This window comes from Geotrypetes seraphini, chromosome 14 (genome assembly GCF_902459505.1).
Source record: "Geotrypetes seraphini chromosome 14, aGeoSer1.1, whole genome shotgun sequence".
In the NCBI taxonomy this organism is placed as follows: domain Eukaryota; kingdom Metazoa; phylum Chordata; class Amphibia; order Gymnophiona; family Dermophiidae; genus Geotrypetes; species Geotrypetes seraphini.
The window spans coordinates 13,090,367-13,114,062 of record NC_047097.1 but is presented as its reverse complement, the minus strand read 5'-3'; the positions used below and the strand labels follow the sequence as shown (position 1 = coordinate 13,114,062).

General features: G+C 42.7%; 1 protein-coding gene across 2 annotated transcripts in view; it reads left to right on the top strand.

Moving 5' to 3' along the window:
• Nucleotides 1-23,696, top strand: part of LOC117348610 (retinaldehyde-binding protein 1-like) — a 42,058-nt gene that overhangs the window by 3,246 nt on the left and 15,116 nt on the right. For both annotated transcript variants that reach the window (XM_033920924.1, XM_033920923.1), the window contains exon 2: nt 5,722-5,839. In XM_033920924.1, coding sequence (XP_033776815.1) covers nt 5,722-5,839 — 118 coding nt within the window. The remainder of the gene's footprint in view (nt 1-5,721; nt 5,840-23,696) is intronic.

Here is a 23,696-nt window from a genome sequence, read left to right as displayed (position 1 = left end):
CTGCACATGCCTATCAGTAAAATATGCTACATCATGCTGGTAGGTATTTTATAAGAGGCTGCTGTATGTATGATGTACACAATCCGCCTCTTCTATGAAACTGCGCTAGCAGTTTCTAGCACGGGGAGCCACGCTGAATGTCCCGCACTGCTCCCGATGCTCATAGGAACTCAATGAGCATTGGGAGCAGCGCGGCCATTCAGCGGGGCTCTCTGTGTTCTCTCTGCACTACAAAAAAACGCTAGCGCGGTTTCGTAGAAGAGGGGGATTTGACAAATTCTGATTTGTGGCATTTTGATTTTTCTCATACCTGAATGCCCTGGTCTCTGTGCACAAGAAGAATCAGAATAATCTATATTATTCCAAATATGTTATCTGTAACTGGAGTTCATCCGGAGCTACTGTTTGAAATGGGAAGTCTTATGTAAAATAAATGGTTTTGTCTTGGTAATGTAATTAGTGCACTGTAATACCAAGGTCTCTTTTTTCATATAACTAACTAGCTGATGCCCCGGCGTTGCACGGGTATTTAATTATAGCAATAACACTGTAAATGGATTCAAATAAAGATACTTTATAGTGGTGAATGAAAGTATTTTTTTACAGCTTAATAAAAAGTACAATATTCAAATTATAATGTGAAATATTTGACAAAATGAATACAATACAACTAACGCAAAACGTGATTATAAACAACAATTTTTAGTTTCACCTCCAGGAGCAAGAACATATAAATTGTTGGGTGAACCCACCCTTCAACAAGCCACATAGAGTTGTGGGCCGAGAGACCCCCAGAACTTATCACCCCAGGTAGTGAGGGATCTGCATACCAAGTTTCGTTCAAATCTGTCAAGCCGTTTTTGCGTGATCGCGGCACATACACACATACATACCTCCGATTTTATATATATATATATATATATAGATTAGCCTACAGACAATTTCATTCTCAAGTCATTCGTGCAAAGATATTAAAATGTAGCACACAGCAAAAAAGAAAAAGAAACCCAATGTCTCCCCTTCTGCCCCCCATCTTTGTTCCTCATTACCCAGTCAGCATGCCCAGATGGCTGTGAGACCCTTGTTGCCACCCTGATGTCTGGAGGGGCATCTCTGCTAATTAATACTTTCCATAATGCTTATTGTCAACAAGAACCAACACTAGTAATCTGCCTTTCCTCCATGTATCCGAGTGCACCTTTGCAGCATGCCCAGATCCAATCAGAACCAGTGGAAGGGGAATCTAAACTTGGATCCCCTGTGGCAAAATCCAGCACTCTGGAACTGGCGCTACGGTGTATTTTTATTTTTCATAACATATAACATGACTTTAGTCTTCTATACCGCCACAATCAGACGGTTTCTAGGCGGTTTACACCGAACAGAGCTGGACAACCAGCGAAATACAAAATACAAATAGCAAAAGTACAACATAGTTCTTAAGAATAGTCGGAGTAAAATGATTGTAATTAGTATAACTTCTCTTTAGGAAATTAATCTATCAAACAATGCAATCTTGATTTTTTTCCGAAATGCGCCATAGGTCAGCCTGGCTCCATTGATGTAATTACCTAACCAGGACTGCTGTTTACCTGCTTGAAACATAAAAGTCTTATCCAAAAAGGACCTGTATTTACAACCAGTGATCTTTGGATAGGCAAATAAATTATAGCATGAAATGAGACAAAAGATAGGTAGGGGCTAATCCCCAAACTAATTTGAAGCAAATACAAGAGAACTTAAATATTACTCGTGCCTCCATCAACAGCCCAAATATCAGACGGATATAGATTGTTCTGGGTTCTTCTATATTAAAGTATTAGACAGAAATAGAACCGTCTATGGATTAGAATTCCCTGCAGTGTCTATTCTACGTAGAGCCGGAAGCCATGAAGCTTTTTTTTTTTTTGTTTGCTTATTTATGGTTATCAATTTTCATTGTACTTTATTGAGTTTTCTTTTTTTTATTGTATTGTAAACTACTTTGCTGGCTTCTGAAAAGCAATATATCCAGAATCTAATAAAGAATAAACCATTTTTTAAATGTACCTCTGCACCAGCTGCTTGATAACCTCTTGTTCTTGTCAGCCTTCCTTCATACTTCAGCACAATCTCTTTAGCTTGTCTGCAAAGAAAGACATATTTATAACGTGAAACACAATATTGGCTAACTGTAATTTGCAGCGTGATGGTGAAAAGGCCCCTGTCCAATACTGTGGAATGTCTCTGTTCAACAGCAGGCACTGATTTAATGTACTGCTAATTTTACAGGATTGACAGCATGATCCTGGCTTGCAGAATGAGTTCCTCTTATGGATGCTCCATTGCATTACTGAAACTGCACTGCTCTAAGCGGCCACCAAACCGAGTGATCCGACGGTATGAGGGAGCAATAGCGAAATAAAAACAAACAAAGTAAAGCCCAACACTTTACTTGTGTCCATAAAAAATGCAGGAAAAAATGTTGCGTAGCTCTTCATTGTCTTAAGATGACTCCAAACTGCTTTATAGTAATTTTCAATTGTTATTTTCATGGTTTGTTTTGGGGTTTTTTTCCTCAGAGGTCCGATCCGTGCCCGATTGCATGCAGGCTGACGAATTCACAAAAGGCCTTTTTCTTTCTCCCTGCCCCCTTTCTTTCTTTGTCTGTCTTTTTTTCTTTTTCCCTGCCCCCTGTTTTTCTTTCTGTCTCCCTGCCCTCCCCCCAATCCACTGCTGCGGCCATCGGGCAATAGGATCCCAAGCCGCCACCGCCCCAACTCTCCCTGCTTCCCGACGCAGAAGCGCTGGGCCGACCAGCCGACCTCCCCCCAACGTCAGGCAGTGATTGGCTGGCCTGGAATTTCCTCTCAAGTCAGAATTGATGTTGGGGGGGGGGGGGAGACTGGTCGGCCTGGAGCTTCTTCGTCCTGTTTACTGCGTTTAGGATGCAGGTAGACTCAAGTTGCTTTCGCGTTCTATCACGGAGCCCGGGATGGGCTCCACGATTGACTCACGTTGCCTTCGCGATCGACATTTTGAGCACCCCTGTCTTAAAGCATGTAATTCCAAAGTAGACAAACATGGGAGGCGCATGGGCAGATTTCTGCCGCACACCTCATATTACATCAATGTCGTTAAGCCCGCATTATTACCCCTCGCCTCAAGTCACTTCATTGATCCTTTTCCGTTTCCACATACAGTTCACACTGCTGTTACTGACCTACAAGTTTATTCTCTCCATAGCTCCTCGGTATCTCTCCTTTCTCAATCCCCCCTCCCCCCAGGCACTCTGCTCATTGGGTAAGTCTCTCTTATCTGTACCCTTCTCCTCTATGGCCATCTCCAGACTCCATCCCTTCTTGTTTGCTGCACCGTATGTCAGGCTCCGTCTCTGGCAGTCTTCAAATCCAGACTCGAAGCCCACTTCTTTGAAGATACTTTCAATTCCAAACTCCAACCCGCCTTCTAAACACCAATATCTGTCATCCTCCGATCTGATCCGCGCATGCAAATGAGGGGAATGGCATGCACAAGTAGGAAGGCTGGGCTGGCCGATCAAACAAGAAGCGACTGCTGAGGACTAGTGGCTCACGTCATCATTCCCTCTGTAATTCCCCCGCCTGAGCACTGTATATTGTCCAGTTTGCTTGTCTTGACTAGATCATAAGCTCTTTTGAGCCAGGGACTGTCTCTTCTGTGTTTTGATGTCTAGCGCTGTGTATGTCTACTAGTGCTATAAAAATGATTATTAGTAGTAGTACGAACAAGGGGGAATTCTTTAAATGGTGCTCCAAATGGACACACAACTATTCAGTGCTGTCATTCTATAAAGGGCACTCACCTTTTATAGTATAGACCATGGCACTGATTCCCACACCTAACTTTAGGCATCAGACTTTCATCTGCTGAAAAATGGTATAAATGCTGGCATCGTCTTCAAAAATAGGAGCAAAATTCACTGTATAGTTTGTTTAATTTACTCTCAATACTTCAATCCCAGAACACTATTCATTTTTCAACAGAAACTTTTTTCCATGTTCTTAAAAATATATTAAATCATGCAATATATTATTGTATAGTGCTCAGAAAGCATCTAAGTGCTAAAATGGGAACCAAACTGACCAGATGACCACTGTATGCATGAAGATGTCACCCTCCCACACTCCCCCTCCCCCCCCAGCAAAAAAAATATCTGAATGAAACAGTCCATACCCGTGTCTAGAACAGCAGCACCTGGAATGGGAAAACCTAGTAGAACTCCACGGAATGGGAAAGCTTAGTAGAACTCCACACAGGTGTGGACTGGTGCGTGGACTGGTGAACCACAGAGAGGAGAAACTAGACCCATAAGCCACTCTAACCACAACATTAATGGTGGAAAGTGTGAGCCCACCAACACCCTACTGTACTACTATATAGGTGCTACCTGCAGCCATATTTATTATTGTGGTGGTAAAGAGGTGGGTATAGTAGGTTTGGGGGTAGTTTTGGTGGGCTCAGCATAAATTATAAGGGGTATATGGTGAGATATATATCTGGCACCCTTTATGTGAAGTTCGCAGTAGTGCCCTCTAAGGTGCCCCACCACTTTATTTGCATGTTTATGTGGCCAGTCCATTACAGTGCTTGCCCTTCCCACAACTAAATGGTGCTGATTTGGATGTTTCTAACTTGGACGTTTTTGTGGTCAAAAATAGTGAATAAAGTTAGATGTCCTGGTGGTCTAGATACTCTGACAGTCAAGACATCCAAGTAGGCAATTAAGAGCATAAGAAAAAAGCCTTACAGAGTCAGACCAATGGTCTTTTCTCACGGTGGCCAATCCAGGTCCCTAGTACCTGACCAAAACCCAAGGAGTAGCAACATTCCAGAATCCCAAAGAGTAACAAAAGATTCTAAAACCCCAAAAAGTATCAAGATTCCATGCAGAATCTCCAAGAATAGCAAGATTCTGGAACCTCAAAGAGTAGCAACATTCCATGCTACTGATCAAGGGCAAGCAGTGGCTTCCATGTCTTTCTCAATAGCAAAGACATGGGGACATCTTGTTCCAAAATGGATGTTTCTTCACATCCGACTTTGGATGTCATACGAGAAATGTCCAAAGTCTGACTTAGACGCCCCATTGAAAATGGCCCTCCACATCATAGTAACATAGTAGATGACGGCAGATAGACCCGAATGGTCCATCCAGTCTGCCCAACCTGATTCAATTTAATTTTTTTTTTCTTCTTAGCTATTTCTGGGCAAGAATCCAAAGCTCTGCCTGGTACTGTTCTTAGGTTCCAACTACTGAAGTCTCCATCAAAACTCATTGCAGCCCATCTACACCCTCTCAGCCATTGAAGCCCTCCCCAGCCCATCCTCAACCGAAGGTCATATTCAGACACAGACCATGCAAGTCTGCCCAGTACTGGCCTTAGTTCTTCAATATTTACTATTATTTTCTGATTCTAGATCCTCTGTGTTTATCCCACACTTTTTTGAACTCTGTCACCGTTTTCCTCTCCACCACCTCTCTCGGGAGTGCATTCCACCTCTCTCGGGAGCGCATTCCACCACCCTCTCCATAAAGTAGAATTTCCTAACATTGCTCTTGAATCTACCACCCCTCAACCTCAAATTATGTCCTCTGGTTTTACCATTTTCCTTTCTCTGGAAAAGATTTTGTTCTACGTTAATACCTTTCAAGTATTTGAACGTCTGAATCATATCTCCCCTGTCCCTCCTTTCTTCTAGGGTATACATATTCAGGGCTTCCAGTCTATCCTCATATGTCTTCTGGTGCAAACTTCGCATAATTTTTGTCGGCCTTCTCTGGACCACTTCAAGTCTTCTTGCGTCCTTCGCCAGTGAGGTAAGACTTCTTTTGGCTGAACCCATGGTGGTGGGTAAAGGCAATTAATAATAAAAACTGTTGTTTGAATTGTTTTTATATGCTTGATTTATATACAGTATGTTTGATATGACTAACAATTTTTATATTACTGTTTCTATTAGTTATTTCAGGTTTACCCAGCCCAATCCCTGTTAGATGGGAATAGATGTCAAATCATCTGTATGAAAAAAAAAAAAAAATGTTTTGACACACTAACACTAATTCAGCTCTTGTTTGAAATATCCTATACCAGTCTCGAGTAACCCCGGAAGGCAATAGAATAAAGCCATGCACATCGTAGGCATTCCCTCCCACTTCAATAGGAACAATCCCTTATATGGGAACTTAGATGTTGTACATTGAATCGTCGGCCACTTGCTTATAATTGCAGTCCCTCTCCCTTTTCTTCCTATCCTAGGGGAAGTATAGATGGAATACGTCTTAGATAAACCCTAAGTCATATAACTATCTTCCTCTTGTTTCTTTTTTTTTTTTTAATATCATTATTCATTTTGAAGCCATAAGTAAGTGCAACATATAATACAATCATATTACACTATAAAAGCACTTAACTACAATTTAAATTGTAATATATGACAAATAGATAAATCACCCCTCCCCCAATTATATACAAAAAGTACACTCAAATTAAGAAATTAAAAATATATTCCAACCCACCCTAGACCACCTTCCTCTTGTTTCAACCATGTTTCCATTAAGAAAATGAAATCTCTCAGGCTTTGTATAAGGTCCATGCCCATATATAAGGTCAGTAGTCTGTCCATGAGTGGAAGGAGGGAGAGGATGCACAATGAAAGGAACAGGGAAGCTCATTATTTTAGTACTACTCAAGGACTATTCTATCGTCTTCTAGGGCAGGGGATAGATAACATACAGTAGACTTCACTGGCATTTTGTTCCATCACCACTATCAAAAGTTGATATAATGAATTCACTCTTGCTTGAAATGAAATATGTTCACTAGCTCCCCAGCTCTGCGATAGGTTTTTCTTTGTCTGCTTCATAACAGATTTTTTTCAGGAGAAGATATGTCTATTGATTGAGTTAGCAGAGCACAGTGAGGTGTCTACACTGAAGTGTATCTTATTATTCAAAGAGACTTCCAGAATAAAAGGAGAGAAGAAAACCAGCCTCAGCGTGGGTAACATGCTACACAATCTCTGTCTATTTAGCTTTGTGGTAAACAGAGCATTTTTCTCCTAATTCCCGCTATTTGACTCCATCTGCCCTCTGCTGAATGATAATATATAGTTTAACTTAGTGGCCTCAAACTCAAACCCTATGCAGGGCCACATTGTGGTACTTAGAGGGCCTCAGAAAAAATAGTTAATGTCTTTTTATAGAAATAGAAAAGAAGGTACCAGGCCTCGAGGCAAAGCAAAATCAACAAAGAGAAGTTCTGGAGATGTCACATCCAACCTGTGGTCATTGAGCCTTTATTTGCAATTTGTATCAAAGTTTCATAACAAGTCTTAAAACAAATAAAGTTCCAAAACAACAAAGTCCCGAGTAGGATCTGAGTTTCGGCGATACCATCGCCTTCCTCAGGGGCCAAATTTGAACTTGCAAAGCTCTGTAAACTGTGTGTGTGAATGCGTCGGTGTCTCTCCATCCAAAAAGAAGCACTTACCTTCCCCAAGCCATTCAGTATCTCTAACATACTTCCCTCCTCCCCCACCCCCGGTTTGACATCTGTCATTCGTTTCCATCCCCCCACCTCCTTGGTCCTTTAAATTTGCCCTCAATTCTCAACATCACCAACAGCAGCAGCAGCTGTGGGCAGTCCATGGGGGATTTCCTTCTTTTGTACCACCCCTCTGGAAATAGGAAGTAGAATCAGAGGAGGTGGAATCGGTAAAAGGAAGGCTTGTGGACCACCCAGAAGTCATCTGCTTTTAGTCTTTTGGCTGCTGCTGCTGTTGCCAGTTCCATTGAGAATTGAGAGGAAGGGATGGAGGATGGGAGCATATGGCAGATGTTGAATAGGGGAGGGGAGAGCAAGAATGGCAGCGAGTCAGAGATGCCAACTGGGAGGAGAGAGAGAAGGAAAGTGTATGAGATGCCATACCATAAGTGGGGGGAGGGTGGAGGGCTAAATGATGGAGAGATAGTGGAACCTAGGGGCAGGGAAGAAAATGTTGATACCTGTGGGAGAAGAAGGAAGAGGGAGAAATACTGAACCCCCACGGGACATTTGCAGAATTCCTAGGGAGAAGGACAGGAGCAAAGGAAGCCAAAGGGAGAGATGATGGAGATGGGGAAGGACACAGAGGATGATAGGCATGTGAGGAAGACTGGGGATACAGAAGGGTGATACTGGACAGGGCAAGAATACAGACACAGAAAGGGGATACTCAGCAGGGACACAAGATGGCAAATAGAAAAAGAGACCCTGGCTCGAGAGTTAAGAGAAGACCAAGGAAACCAGAGACTGTGATCAAGACAATTAGAAAAACAAAACAACCACATTATAACGGTAAGAAAAATAATTTTATTTTCTATTTATTGATTAGAATAAGTCATGTTTTAGAATGTACATCTGCAAGAACTGGTTTTAGCTGAGCGGTGGTAAATCTCCAGTTCTGGTTTACGTTAGTGAATTGACATTCTCCTTGTTAAGATCATGCAAGTTTAAAGACTTTTTGTCTCTAGTAATGAATGGAACAAAATCATTTTCTTTTGTGATAATCTATATATATAAAATCGGATGTATGTATGTTTCAGCATAACTCTAAACCGCATGGAGAGATTTCAACCAAACTTGGTATACAGGACATATTACAGTACTTACTATCTGGAGAGAAAACTTCTGTGGGGTAGGGAAGGATGACGTGTAAAAATGATCATAAATGACAAATATTGCTATCTAATGCATAGTTCTGGCAGCATAACTCTGAAACGTATGGAGAGATTGCAACCAAACTTGGTATACAGGACATATTACCTACTATCTGGGGGAAAAATGCTGTGGGGGTGGGATGGAGTGACGTGTAAAAATGATCATAAACGACATATTACTGTCTAATGCATAGTTTTGGCAGCATACCTCTGAAATGCATGGAGAGATTACAAGACTTGGTATACAGGACATATTACTTACTATCTGGTGGAAAAATACTGTGGGTTGGGAAGGGGTGATGTGTAAAAATGATCATAAATGACAGGATATTGCTGTCTAATGCATAGTTTTGGCAGCGTAACTCTGAAACGCATGGAGAGATTGCAATCAAACTTGGTATACAGGACATATTACCTACTATCTGGGGGAAAAATACTGTGGGGGTGGGACGGGGTGACGTGTAAAAATGATCATAAATGACAGGATATTGCTGTCTAATGCATAGTTTTGGCAGCGTAACTCTGAAACTCATGGAGAGATTGCAATCAAACTTGGTATACAGGACATATTACCTACTATCTGGGGGAAAAATACTGTGGGGGTGGGACGGGGTGACGTGTAAAAATGATCATAAACGACATATTACTGTCTAATGCATAGTTTTGGCAGCATACCTCTGAAATGCATGGAGAGATTACAAGACTTGGTATACAGGACATATTACTTACTATCTGGTGGAAAAATACTGTGGGTTGGGAAGGGGTGATGTGTAAAAATGATCATAAATGACAGGATATTGCTGTCTAATGCATAGTTTTGGCAGCGTAACTCTGAAACGCATGGAGAGATTGCAATCAAACTTGGTATACAGGACATATTACCTACTATCTGGGGGAAAAATACTGTGGTGGTGGGACGGGGTGACGTGTAAAAATGATCATAAATGACAGGATATTGCTGTCTAATGCATAGTTTTGGCAGCGTAACTCTGAAACTCATGGAGAGATTGCAATCAAACTTGGTATACAGGACATATTACCTACTATCTGGGGGAAAAATACTGTGGGGGTGGGACGGGGTGACGTGTAAAAATGATCATAAAAGACAGATATTACTGTCTAATGCATAGTTTTGGCAGCGTAACTCTGAAACGCATGGAGAGATTGCAATCAAACTTGGTATACAGGACATATTACCTACTATCTGGGGGGAAAATACTGTGGTGGTGGGACGGGGTGACGTGTAAAAATGATCATAAATGACAGGATATTGCTGTCTAATGCATAGTTTTGGCAGCTTAACTCTGAAACGCATGGAGAGATTGCAACCAAACTTGGTATACAGGACATGTTACCTAGTATCTGGGGGAAAAATACAGTGGGGATGGGACGGGGTGAAGTGTAAAAATGATCATAAATGACAAGATATTGCTGTCTAATGCATAGTTTTAAATGAGTAAAACTGGCTTCAATTGATAGACTGTCTACAGAGAGAAATCAAAAAATATTTTGTATTACGCTCAGAGGTATGAAACTCCTGAAAGGGGTGACTTCCCCTCACAATGAGAGTTTACCTTCCAGGCATTGCGAACTTCATATAAATGATCACTCTCTGAGACCAAAGTAAATTGAATGTATATTCGTTATAGCTTTGTAAACCTGTTTCAATAAATATTTCTTCTTCTCTTAATTATAATTTTCTTAACTTGCAGGTAGACAGAGTAATTAAATAAGCACTTCACTTATCTTTATGAATGATTCAGGGGTCCCATTGTATTTTGTTTCATCAGCATTTCCACATTGAATTTCTGTTTTGGAAGTCTCAACTTTATTGTATCTTCCGGAATGTGAATGCAACAGAGTGACGTCAACACGGAAAAGCACGCTTAGAGCCTCCCCTTTCTTTTTAAAAGCAGGATCGGATGTCAGCGTTTGTTTCAGTTGAAAATTTTTTTACATTCTAAAACGGTATGTAATAGATATGTGCTTTTTATCTTCATGTGTTGCCAACGACTTTGTTCAATTTGCACTGCTATGTGGGCATGAACATCTGTCTACTTAGCGTATGCTGTTTTCTAATGATTTATTTTATTTTTGCATTGCAGATATGACCACAATATCACGGAGATTGATGACACTGTTTCTCCACAGAGAATTTTGTAAGCGTTTAATCGGGTCTCCTGAAGCAGATTCCAAAACGGGGCCATGTTGGGACCTCTGAACCATTCATAAAGATAAGTGAAGTGCTTATTTAATTAATCGGTGATATCTCTGTCTACTTGCAAGTTAAGAACATTAATTCTTGTCATTTTCTCTGTTCATTTTTTCAGTGCTTCCAGAAACCGCGTCGAGCTCTACGAACGTGGAGATGATGCGGTATACAAACCTAAGGATTAGATTAGTAACCCTCACTGTGGGGACCTTTTAAATGGTGCAGACTTTACTGTGTGAAAGCTATTAGTGCAGAACTGGGGTATTTGGATCTGGGGGTTTGCTCAGAGAGAATCGGATAAGGAGAATCATATTGGGGCGGATTCTGCTCTGGAAAGGGGAATTGAATGGGGGGTGGGACTGGATCTTGGAGGGATCAGGAGTCTGCTCTGGGGGGAGGATCAAATCATGAAGGAATTGGAAGTCTGCTCTTGGGGGAGTGGATCATGGAGAGTTCAGGAGTGTGTGCTGGGGAGATTGGATCATGGAGGGATCAGGGGATCTGCTTTGGGGCATAGGGATCGAATCATGAAGGTATCAAATTTAACCGCTGTAGAAGACCTGTACTGGGCTGTCACCGTGTTGCACGTTTGGGCTCCCGCACTCTCTGCCAATGCATATAACATGGGAAGCATCTGTCTGTCCTGTATGCTAGGAATGCCCCCTGCATTTATTGTATAGGCGATGCCCTTAGTGCATCCTAACTTTTGCAATTAAGATGAAGCAAGTGCAAAAACTTATTATATTTTAGTCATTGGGCAGCAATTGGAAAAGAAAGAAAACACATTTTGAAGCCTGTTATTGAGAAAGGCATGGGGGAAGCTACTGCTAGCCCTGGATCAGTAGCATGGAATGTTGCTATTCTTTGGGTTTTGGCCAGGTACTAGGGACCTGGATTGGCCACCGTGAGAACGGACTACTGTGCTTGATGGCCCATTGGTCTGACTCAGTAAGGCGATTCTTATGTTCTTTTGTTCTAAGGCCGCAATTATAAGTGTTCTAGAACTCAAAAGTAATATAGCAGCACAAGGAAGCTTATTTAACAATCAAGATTTCCTTTATTACCTTGGTCTACATTCCTTCATACATAGAAAAAGCCACTGATGAACAGATGTGTCATCAAAGACACTATTACTGTATGTCTCATTCAGTATAAACAGCATTTTGCTTTCACTGCTTTCATTAAAATAGCATTAAACTGCTCTCTATAACAGTTCTGCGTAGAAACATGTGTCAATATAACACTAACTTTTCCATAGATTGAATGGGAAATAGATATTAGGCCTCATTTTTTATTTTTGGCTGGCAAGAGCTTTCAGATGAGACCTCCCAAAGGATCCCAGAACGGGTTACAAAGGTACATTCACAGTATAGAAGGACAAAATTATTGAAAGACATTTTTGGCAGACATAGCTTAAAAGAATTTGCGGCATTGGTAGAAGATATTACATGGCATAGCATAGATTTAGGACAGCATTCACTGTACTAACAGAACAGAACATAATTGTAGTAAGGTTTTAGTGTTGTAAGCGAGTACATGATTGATGGTCGGCAGTTTAGGTCCCATTAGTAGCGTCGGTCATTATGGAGCTCGTGAGTAGCGTTGGACATTAAGGAGCTGGATTTGTGAAGAGGAAGGTTTTCACGGCCTTCCTGAAGTTCCATAGATTGTCTAGCAATCTAATGGATGTGGGATGATGTGCCAAAATCTGGGTATAGACTGTGAATAAGAGCGTTTGCGGGCTGTTAAAGTTTGAGTGAACAACCACATAACCTCTTGGGTTGATGCGATTCACAAAAAGTAAAAATACTGGACAATCCCAGCAATCTACAGATTAGACATTAACCTTTTTTTAATTCTCTAGAAATCTTGTGAATAGTATCGATTTTAATAATTTTCTGAAATGAATGTAAGAACAAGACCTTAGGAATAAAGAACATAGTTCCCTGTCCCAGCTTGCCGCCTGGTAAGCAAGTAGCCGCTGTTGGAACGTTTTTGGAGTACAGCCTCGAACCGGAGGAAAAATCAAAGAGGCAGAATACTCGTAACTCAGCAAATTGCCAAGGCAAGAAAGATTGGGGGAAAAGAATCAGTTGTCTGGGACCCATATAAACCACACAGATTTATCAGGAGGTGGGTGGGAGAATAACAGTCTCCTTTAAACCCTCTATCTGAATCCTACAAACCCAGGAAAAACTGAGGGAAACATAGAATTGGAGCCTGAATAGGATGCTCTGCTTCTACTGGCTCAGAACAGATGGAATATATAGAACAAGGTATTGAACTGAGCTAATAGGTGAATAACCCTTTCATATATGGATTGATTGAATGATTTCTTTTTTTATTTGGAATTTGTTAGACCACTACATCAAGACGATGTACAACCCAAGTACTAAATATGGTAATAAGCATGTAACGCCCCCCTTCAGGTTGTTTCTGGGTCCAAGGCCCGATCTGGCTGGAGTCCGCCAAAAGCAGTCTCTGTTGGTCCCTCACTTGGTTAGCACTCGGGGCCTCCACCTGGGAAAAAGAAGTGTTAGAAAATGGGTTTGCCCCCTTCTCGCCCCCCCCCCCCGGGAAAATCCAAAACAACTTCTGTGAACAAGGTTGGCGAATAAATTAAAACTTATTTATTTGAACTATGTACATAGACCTAATCACAAAACAAATTGTCAGGAATAGCTTTCAACAATTCCAATACTTCTACACTTAAACCAATATTTGTGCAGTTAATTCAAAGGCGTTTATATACTATTCAGGTATTCATATCCGTGGTTTATAGTCTCTTGTACCTTTAATTCTCAGTTCAAATTCAGCATTTCCAAAACCTTTTGTGCCTTTCTGTTCTAACTGCCAATACTGTAGTTGTAGGCTCCTCTCAAGTTTCTTGACTTAGTCACTAGTTGGGCATGGCTGTGTACCTAGATCCCTCTTTCTAATGCTCTCATCCAATCCTTCCTGGCCAGTAGGCCTGCCCCTATGGAAGCCTCTTGGTGGTTATCCCTTAGCTCTGAAGGCCCCAGCCCTTCAAAGAGTACTCCACTTCTGTCTCTCGTCTCAAGGGAGCTTTTTCTCTTGTTGGGCCACTGGTGCCAATTGCACCCCAGTGGCTTGGCACTTCCGTTGGGCTACTAGTACCAATCTACACTCCAGTAGCCTTCCTCTTTTTTGAAAGGAGTTTCTGGAGTAGTTCCCTGCTGGAGTCCTGGTTACCAGCCCTCCTAGTGGTACACACAATACCAGCTCTAAAAAAAAAAAAAAAAAGCTCTGTATTAGCCAGTGACATAGTATCCCATCTTGAGAGCTACCTCCCAAATGAGTATAATGCGCAGATATCACTCTATGTAGCATAAACTTCCTGGGCTTGCTTTCCCCCAATTTTCTCCCTCCTTTGAATTCATGGGGAGTGGATTTCCAATTCACCTATTCTGACTCAGCTCTGCTCCATTCATGTCCCCATATTCCTTTGCACCCACAAGCTTTATTCCCACTCATGAAAAATCTCTTAAAATGCATAACATGTCACCCAAGTATGTGAATGTTCATCCCTCAGTGCATAATTTGCATAGGGTATTAACCAAACCTTTGTGCAGCTCAGCCATGTGAGTTTCATAAATTAGATACAATTCTCCTGCAGTCAGATAAATGCTAGACAGAAACCCTTTTTTAGTTTTTAACACAGACACATAACTGGTTTTAAATCCACTGTTCTCAAACACCACTTTCTAAGCTCTGTCAGAAACCTACTCCCAAGGAGGGTTTCAAGCATATACAGAAACAGTTCTAAGTCTAATCCCAGACAACAGAAACGGGAGAAATGGGTACATAGTAAAAAAAATACCTTGAAAACAAATGGAATAGAGATATTAAACAACAAAAGGTAGGGGGAGATTTTTTTTTCTCTCTCTTTCTGCTTGGTGGAAGGTGGTAGCATTATACTCTGCTGTTCTGCTGGAGAAGAGAAGTAGTTTAATGATCAGCACAGTGGATTGAGAACTAGCATAACTGGGTTCAATTCCCATGATAGCTCCTTCTGGCTCTGAGCAAGTCACTTAACCCTTTAGGCTGGGTGCGATGGACCACTGGTCTGACCCAGCAGCGACAATTCGTATGTTGCCCCATGCACAAAATATCGTATTTTTTTTACTCCATTTGACACACATTTTCCTCCCCAAAAGTGGGTGGAAATAAGGGTGCATCTAATGGAGTGAATACCTACATTGCCCACCCCTTGTTAACTTATTTTAATGCTGCCACCCTCCCTTTCTTGCCGTCCCTCTCCCCATCCCCACCCCGGGCGTGGGACCAGACAGGCAACCTGGTGTGCCACTATGCCGTGAGAAAACTGAAGAGGCGGCAGCCGCGTCTGCCATTCACGGTGGGGACTAGGCAGCCAGAAACCCTTGTGTGGCACTTTCAGCGAGTGAGGCGCCAGAAGGTCAAAAAAGGTACACGCGCGGGGGATGGGGGATGGGGAGGGAGGAAGGGAGGCCAGGGCTTTCCTGCTGCCTGCCCACCTACCCACCCTGTCACTACCTACCACTAGACTACCAGAGGTGGGACAGGGTGTAGAGCTTGGCAAGGAGTAGGGTTGGGTGCAGAGCCTGGCAGGGAGGATTTGGTTCAGAATGTTTTTTTTCCCTTGTTTTCCTTCTCTAAATTATGGAGTGAAAAATACAGTAAGTACCTGTAGGCAAACTGCTTTGAATGTAACCACAGAAAGTGTAGTACATCAAATCTCATCCCCTTTCCTAGAGGGAGGTATGCGTATACTTCAAAAAACCTTTTCTCATATTATAAGACTTGATTACCAAAAGACTCTGTGGTATTTCAAATATAAAACTGTAATATCGGTGATGTGTCAAAACCGTGCTCAGACAGAGCCTGGCCGACAATTGCACGCAGGACATCAATTTGAAAGTGCTCTGAGGGTGTGTGGAAACTCCGCCTCCCATTATAGAGGAAACTCCACCTCAAACACCCCCCCCCCCCCAACAGCAACGCCAGCACTACTAACCCTGTAACAGAACGACTGCCACGGCACTGAACTTCCAAAAAGGGAACAACGAAGGGATGAGAGTCATGGTGAGGAAGATTAGGAAGAGAATAAGCATTGTAAATATCCTAGAGCAAGTATGGTCCCTTTTTAAGGACACAGTCACCGAGGCGCAAAATCTGTCTATACTTCGTGTCAACAAGGAACTGGCTTGGCTCACTGTAGCAGTGAAGGAAGCGATCGGAGACAAGAAGACTTCGTTTAAGGAATGGAAAAGGACAAAAATGGATGAAAACTGGAAAAAGCACAAACATCAAAACAAGTGCTAAAAGGCGGTGAGAGGGGCCAAAAGAGACTATGAGGAAAAAATAGCCAAGGAGGAAAAAAATTTTAAGCCGTTCTTTTGATATATTAAGGGGAAACGACCCACGAAGGAAGCAGTGGGGCCGTTAGATGACCATGGAATAAAGGGAGTACTAATGGAGAACAAAGCCATCGCCATCAAACTAAACGCATCTTTTGTATCTGTATTTACCAAAGAGGATATATACAATATATCAGAAGCTGACAGGCTGACAGGAACTGAAGACGGGAAACTGACAGGGTCGACGGTCAGCCTAGAAGAGGTACGCAGGCAGATTGATAGGCTTAAAAATGATAAATCCCCGGGCCCGGATGGCATCCACCCGAGGGTAATCAAGGAACTGAAAAGGTTATAGCTGAACTGCTTCAACTAATAGCCAATCTGTCGATCAAATCAGGAAAGATTCTCAAGGACTGGAAAGTGGTGAATGTTACGCCGATCTTCAAGAAAGGTTCGAGGGGAGATCGGGAAACTACAGACCAGTGAGTCTGACTTCGGTACCGGGAAAGATGGTAGAGGTGCTGATAAAGGACCGCATCATTGATCACCTTGACAGACACAATCTGATGAGGACCAGCCAGCACGTCTTCAGCAAAGGAAGAACTTGCTTGACAAACTTACTGCACTTCTTCAAGGGAGTAAATAGGCAATAGACAAGGGTGACCCTGTCAACATTGTATTATCTAGATTTTCAGAAGGTGTTGAACAAGGTCCCGCATGAACATCTACTTTGAAAAATTGCGATCCATTGAATTGAGGGTGATATCTGCCATCATCTATTATGTTACTATATACTCACATGGATTAAAAACTGGTTGGCAGATAGGAAAGAGAAAGTGGGGGTAAATGGACAATACTCGGGACTGGAAAAGCATCACGAGTGGAGTGCCACAGCGTTCAGTGCTTGGGTCCGTGCTCTTCAACATATTTATAAATGACCTGGAAATTTGTACAACAAGTGAAGTGATTAAATTTGCGGATGATATAAAGTTATTCAGAGTAGTGAGGACATAGAAAGATGTGTCATTTTAGGTCTTCGCAATAAACACACTCAAGGAATGGGCCGCGAAATGGCAAATGAGGTTCAAAGTGGAGAAGTGCAAGGTGATGCATGTTGGTAACAAAAATCATATGCACAAATACAGGATGTCTGGTGCTGTACTTGGAGAGAGCCCCAGGAAAGAAACTTGGGAGTACCTGTAGAGAAGTCAATGAATCCGTCCGCGCAATGCGCAGCATGCGAAAAGGACAAATAGAATGCTAGGAATGATTAAGAAGGGGATCACAAACAGATCTGAGAAGGTTATCATGCCGCTGTACCGGGCCATGGTGTGCCCCAACCTGGAATACTGCATCCAACACTGGTCGCCGTACATGAAAAAGGAGATATTCCTACTCGAAAGGGTCCAGAGAAGAGCAACAAATATGGTTAAGGGACTGAAGGAGTTGCCATACAATGAAAGGCTAGAGAAACTGTGCCTCTTCTCCCTTGAAAAGAGGAGACTGAGAGGGACATTTCTAAGATATTGAAGCGAATTGACTTAGTAGAGAAAGAGAGATTGTTCACCCTCTCCAAGGTGAAAAGAATGAGAGGGTACTCTCTAAAGGTAAAAGGGGATAGATTCCGTATAAACGTAAGGAAGAAGTTCTTCACCCAGAGAGTGGTAGAAATCTGGAACGCTCTTCCAGAGGCTGTTATAGGGGAAAGCACCCTGCATAGATTCAAGAAAAGGATAGATAACTTCCTGCTGAACCAGAACCCTGGAGAAGAGAAGACTTAGAGGGGATATGATAGAGACTTACAAGATCATGAAGGGCATAGAGAGAGTAGAGAGGGACAGATTCTTCACACTTTCAAAAAATAAAAGAACAAGAGGGCATTCAGAAAAGTTGAAAGGAGACAGATTCAGAATGAATGCTAGGAAGTTCTTCTTTACCCAGCGTGTGGTGGACACCTGGAATGCGCTTCCAGAGGGCGTGATAGGGCAGAGTACGGTACTGGGGTTCAAGAGGGAATTGGACAACTTTCTCCTGGAAAAGGGAATAGAGGGGTATAGATAGAGGATTACTGCACAGGTCCTATACCTGTTGGGCCACCGCGTGAGCAGACTGCTGGGCACGATGGACCTCAGGTCTGACCCAGTAGAGGCAGTTCTTATGTATGCTGGTAAGGCTATACTCAAATAGGGCACTGGTCTTTGATCTAAGGGCCGCCGCGTGAGCGGATTGCTGGCCACGATGGACCACTGGTCTGACCCAGCAGCGGCATTTCTTATGTTCATATGTTCTACTAAGCTGTGGTAGTGAGTTCTACCACAGCCCAGAATGCTATATGCTCCATCGCTCATAGGAATTCAATGAGCATTGGAGCATTTAGCACTCTGGGCAGTGTTAAGATATCTCTAGCACAGCTTAGAAAAAAAAAAAATGGGGGGGGGGGAGGGGGTTTAATGAGAATCTTATCCATTATTGCTTAATTTTGAGGAAATTATCAATGCTGTATTTTATCACTTGGAAAAATAACTAAGAAGAAAATTGTCATTTATTCTTCAAGGTTATACCTTTAGATATTTATAACTAGACTTATATGCTTGTTAATGACTCACTAGCTATGGAAAATGTAATTCTGCTCTCAGCCTAACAGAGGCTTATGAATGGTTTTCATTATATTATAGTAATATAGGAGGAGATTGAAATGCAATGATATTGTTAAACGTTTACTTGGGATACACAGGTCATATACTGGATCCTCATATGTTTGCATCAGGTGAATTCTGTACCTTCGTTTTTCCTTCAGGTCATTTTTACTGTGTAAAGCAGTTGGGATGAAAATATAGACTCATCTGTATTATCTGCATCTTTTTCTCTTCAGCTATGCCGTCTGGAGTGACTCTGAGTCTAACAAGCAATTAATGGCTTTAAAACCAATAAGGTTCCTGCATGGCACAGTATCCTAAAATTAATTATTTAGAGACACTTTCTGTCTTCTCTGCATATGAAAGACTTCCCAGCTCAGCAGGTTCCCAGTCCATTTAGAGCACAGGAATAGGAGATGGAAATGTATACTAGAACAGGGGTGGGCAAACTTTTTGACTCATGGGCCACAATGGATTGTTGAAACCTAGAAAGGAGGCTGACTTACCTGAGTCCTATCGTCCCATTTCCTTGATTAATGTGGATTTGAAACTCTTTGCTCAAATGTTGGCTGATCATCTTACTCCCCATCTCCCTACGCTCATCCATGAGGATCAGGTTGGTTTTGTTCGGGGCCGTCAATTGGTTAACAATGTCCGGAAGGTCCTCTTTGCACTGGCTCATTGTCATTCTCGCCATATCCCTGCTCTATTTGTTAGTCTCGATGCTTCTAAGGCATTTGACAGCGTCCATTGGCCATTCTTGTTTCGTACCCTGGAACATGTTGGGATGGGCGTGTTTTATCTTGATGCCATTTGTTCTCTCTATTCTAATCCACGGGCTTCGCTATTGGTGAACGGGTCCCGCACTGACTCCTTCAATATTCTTCATGGAATGCGACAGGGTTGCCCTCTATCTCCCCTGTTGTTCCTTCTTTCTCTGGAATCATTGCTTTGTACTCTTTGAGGGTTTGCGGAGGTGCGGGGCCTACGGGTTGACGAGATTGAGTTGAAGATCTTAGCGTATGCGGATGATATGTGTTTGATTCTTACTCGGCCTGAAGATTCTTTACCACTAGCGTTGGATTTAATTTCTGAATTTGGCTTTTACTCGGCTCTCTCCCTTAACTTGGATAAATCTTTGGCCTTGCCTTTCCCACCCGAGTTGCAAGCGTTGTGGAAGGGAGTTTTTCCCCTTCATTGGGCTGAATCCCATTTGAAGTATTTGGGGGTTACTATTCCTCGGGACTTATCTAGTTTGTATCGCTTAAACGTGGATCCGTTGTTTCATGCCCTTCAGAATAAATTGCAACTTTGGGGTACTTTCCCCTTTTCACTTTTAGGTCGGGTGCATCTGTATAACATGCTCATAGTCCCCTGTTGGCTCTATGTCTTTCAGGTCCTTCCTCTCTATCTGACTTCCCGAGATGAGATACGGCTAGAACGCCTGGTCCAGAGATTTCTTTGGCTTGGGAGGAGACCCAGCTTGCCTTATAAATGGGCGACAACTCCATGGTACAGGGGTGGTTTGGGCTTATTGAACCTCAGATATCTGACTATTGGCTGTGGCATGCGCCACATTAATGATCTTTTTAGGGGTACTTCGTCGTTCACCAATACTTCTCTGGAGCTTTCCTGTTTTTATTCTACTCACTTTAGCGCTTATCTTCATTCCCTTCCTTCTCTTGTACCTAATTCTCTTCCTATGAAGGTGCTGCACAGTCCTTTGCGAAAGGTTTAGCGCTGGATCTGTAAATATCACGCTGTTTCTGTCTCTCCCTTCCTTCCTATCCGCTTCAATAGCTCCTTTCTACCTGGGATAGATGGGCTGAGTTTTACTCAGTGGGAAATGAAGAGTATTTATTATGTACTTCATTTGGTAGATGATGATGGGAACCCTAAATCCTTCACTCAGTTGCTAGAGGAATTTGATCTTCCCCAAACAGATTATTTTGCTTATATGCAAGTACACCATTATATTTCTTCCTTGCCCTCTAGTTCTTTACAAGCCTCCTGCCAAGAGACATTGTCTACGGCCTTTACCATTGGCTCCCAGCTTCCTGTCCCCCTCAAGTTCCATCATCACCACTTAAAGGATGAGTTCCCTTTGTTTGACCACTCTAAATTGCGAGAGGCTTGGTCTCGTGATCTTGCTGCTGAGCTGCCCACTGATGTTCTTTTGCAGGCTGTCCGTCGACTTCCTGCCTTTCGTAAATACACCACCTTTTGGGAACAACATTTTAAGTTGATTTTTCGTTTGTATATTTCTCCTAAGAGGGCTTATCTGTCACACTTCGTGAGACTGCTACCTGTCCTCGCTGCCAGGCTCCGGAAGCGGGCTTGGGACACATGTTCTGGTCTTGCCCCTCTGTTAAAGCCTTTTGGACTGTAATTTTTGTTTTTGTGGAGAGCATTTGGAATATTACTATTCGACGTTCCCCCTTGCTCTTATTTGGAACTGTTCCTCACTACTTCCCTCAGACCAATGGTGCTGCAGCTTTCCTCAAGTGCCCTGATTGCCCTGAAATGTATTTTGCTGAAATGGCTTGAGGCTGATGCTCCGGACTATTCCCTGTGGCGTTGCCGTATGATTACTCTTCTGATGTGGGAAAGGAGGGATGTGAAGGATCTCTCTTCTCTCCCAGGCCGCATCTTTCAGCGTACTTGGGAATCTTTTTGGACTACCTTGATTCCTTTGGCTCGTAGCCGGGTGCTTAATTGTTGATTTTGTTTTGTGATTTATTTTGTATAGAATGGCATACCTATTTCTTTGCTATATTTTTGGTACTGTGTCAAAGGGAGGTCACCCTGGATGGAGGACCTGGGGGGAGGGGTTTGGTTGGGATTGTTTGGGGCGGGAGCTGATTTGTATTTGTTACCTCTGTTTTGTTGCAGTTCTATTTGCTCAATAAGATATATTTGACTATAAAATTATGAAACCTGAAATTGTGGCACCTGCTATGTTTAATGTGATGATCAATGCTGAAGTAATGTCCAAACATCTTAATGTGGCTCAGATCATTGTCCTTCCAAAGCCAGGGAAAGATCCTGCCCTCCCAGAATCATATCGTCCTGGCTCGCTCCTCAATTTTGATGTTAAACTTCTGGCGAAGATTCTGGCCAATTGTTTGGCTTGGCTGTTGCCACTCCTTCATGAGTCCCAGGTTGGTTTTGTGAAGGGTCGATCAGTGACCAAAACTTTGCGCAAAATCTTGCTCTCTTTAGAATATATCTCTAGACTTGCAATGCCTTCTTTGCTTACGCAGGTAGGGCTAGTCTCAGAGGGCCACCGCGTGAGCGGACTGCTGGGCACGATGGACCACTGGTCTGACCCAGCAGCGGAAATTCTTATGTTCTTATGTTCTTAAGGCATTCGACCGCATTCGTTGGGATTATCTATATGCTACTTTGACTAAATATGGTTTTCAGGGTCGCTTTGTTTTGGCGATACGCCCCAGGCCACTCTATGGGTTAATGGTTGTAATCATCTTTATTTGAGATTCATAGAGGAACCCGTCAGAGCTGTCCTATCTTCTTTATTATTCGTATTGGCCCTTGACCCGCTTCTTTGTGATATTTACTTGAACTTGGACATTAAGGGAGTTCTCCTGGGAAATCAAAGTTTTAAAGTCACTGCCTTTGAGGACGATCTTTTGGCTCTTAACAGATCTGTTTTCTTCTTTGCAGGCCCTTTTGGAGACTATTAGGGAATATGGTGACTATGCAGGCTTCCGTCTAAATCTAGTCAAATCCGAGGCTTTTCCATCCTCCTTGGTCTTGCAGGCTCAATGGGGTGACTCCTTCCCTTTACGGTAGGCTCCGGGCTCCTTTTGGAATTTGGGGGTGTATCTTTTGACCTCTATGGCATAACTTTATTCACTTAATATTACTTAGCTTTTGGCGGATACAAGGCTCAAACTTGAGGCCTGGGGTGACCTCCCTTTGACACTGATGGGCCGTATAGCTTTGATGCGCATGGTGATTTTCCTTCGTTGGCTCTTTGTTGCAAACTTTGCCACTTCGGTTGTTAAAGAAGGATCTTGCTCGGTTAAACAGTTTACTATCGCGTTTCAGCTGGAATTCCCGTTAGCTGTGAGTTCGCTTTCATTATTTGGTGGGTGGCTGGACTCAGGGGGGCCTCGGTCTCCCCGATTTAGGCCTTTACAATGAAGCCTGTTTACTCTGGCATCTGAAAGATTGGTTGCAAGATGAACACAATATACTCCTTTGGATTTTGAACGGGCTTTTTACGCACCTCATTCTTTGTCTAGTCTCTTACATTTGCCTGCTAAGGAAATTCTAGCTGTGTTTTGTGCCTGTATTCTTTTGAAATCAATGCGTGTTGTGTGGGGGAGCTTGATAAGTAGATTGGGAGGGGACCCCCGAGTGACAAATCAGTTACCTCTTCATGGGAACTTAGCATTTCAGCCGGGCCGGGATAACCCTGCTTTTCTTAGCTGGGCTGCTCACGGAATTTGTCTCGTGGAACACCTGTTGACTGCGGAGGGAGGTTTGAAACCCCTAAATGCTTTTGGGGATCGCTTGGGCGGGCGCTGGGGTGATACTTTCGCCTATTGTCAAGTTAAACACTATTTTCTTTCTCTTCTCAGGAACGGATCGCACAGCCGATGGGAGAGCGCCTTCGGGTTTTCTTTGAAGGAGTGGTGATCTGCTCAACTTCAGTGTCGGAGTTTACTGGCCCCAAAGATGTGTCATGGATACAAGGGAGCTGGGGTCAGGACCTTCATATGGATCTTAGCCAGTGGAATATT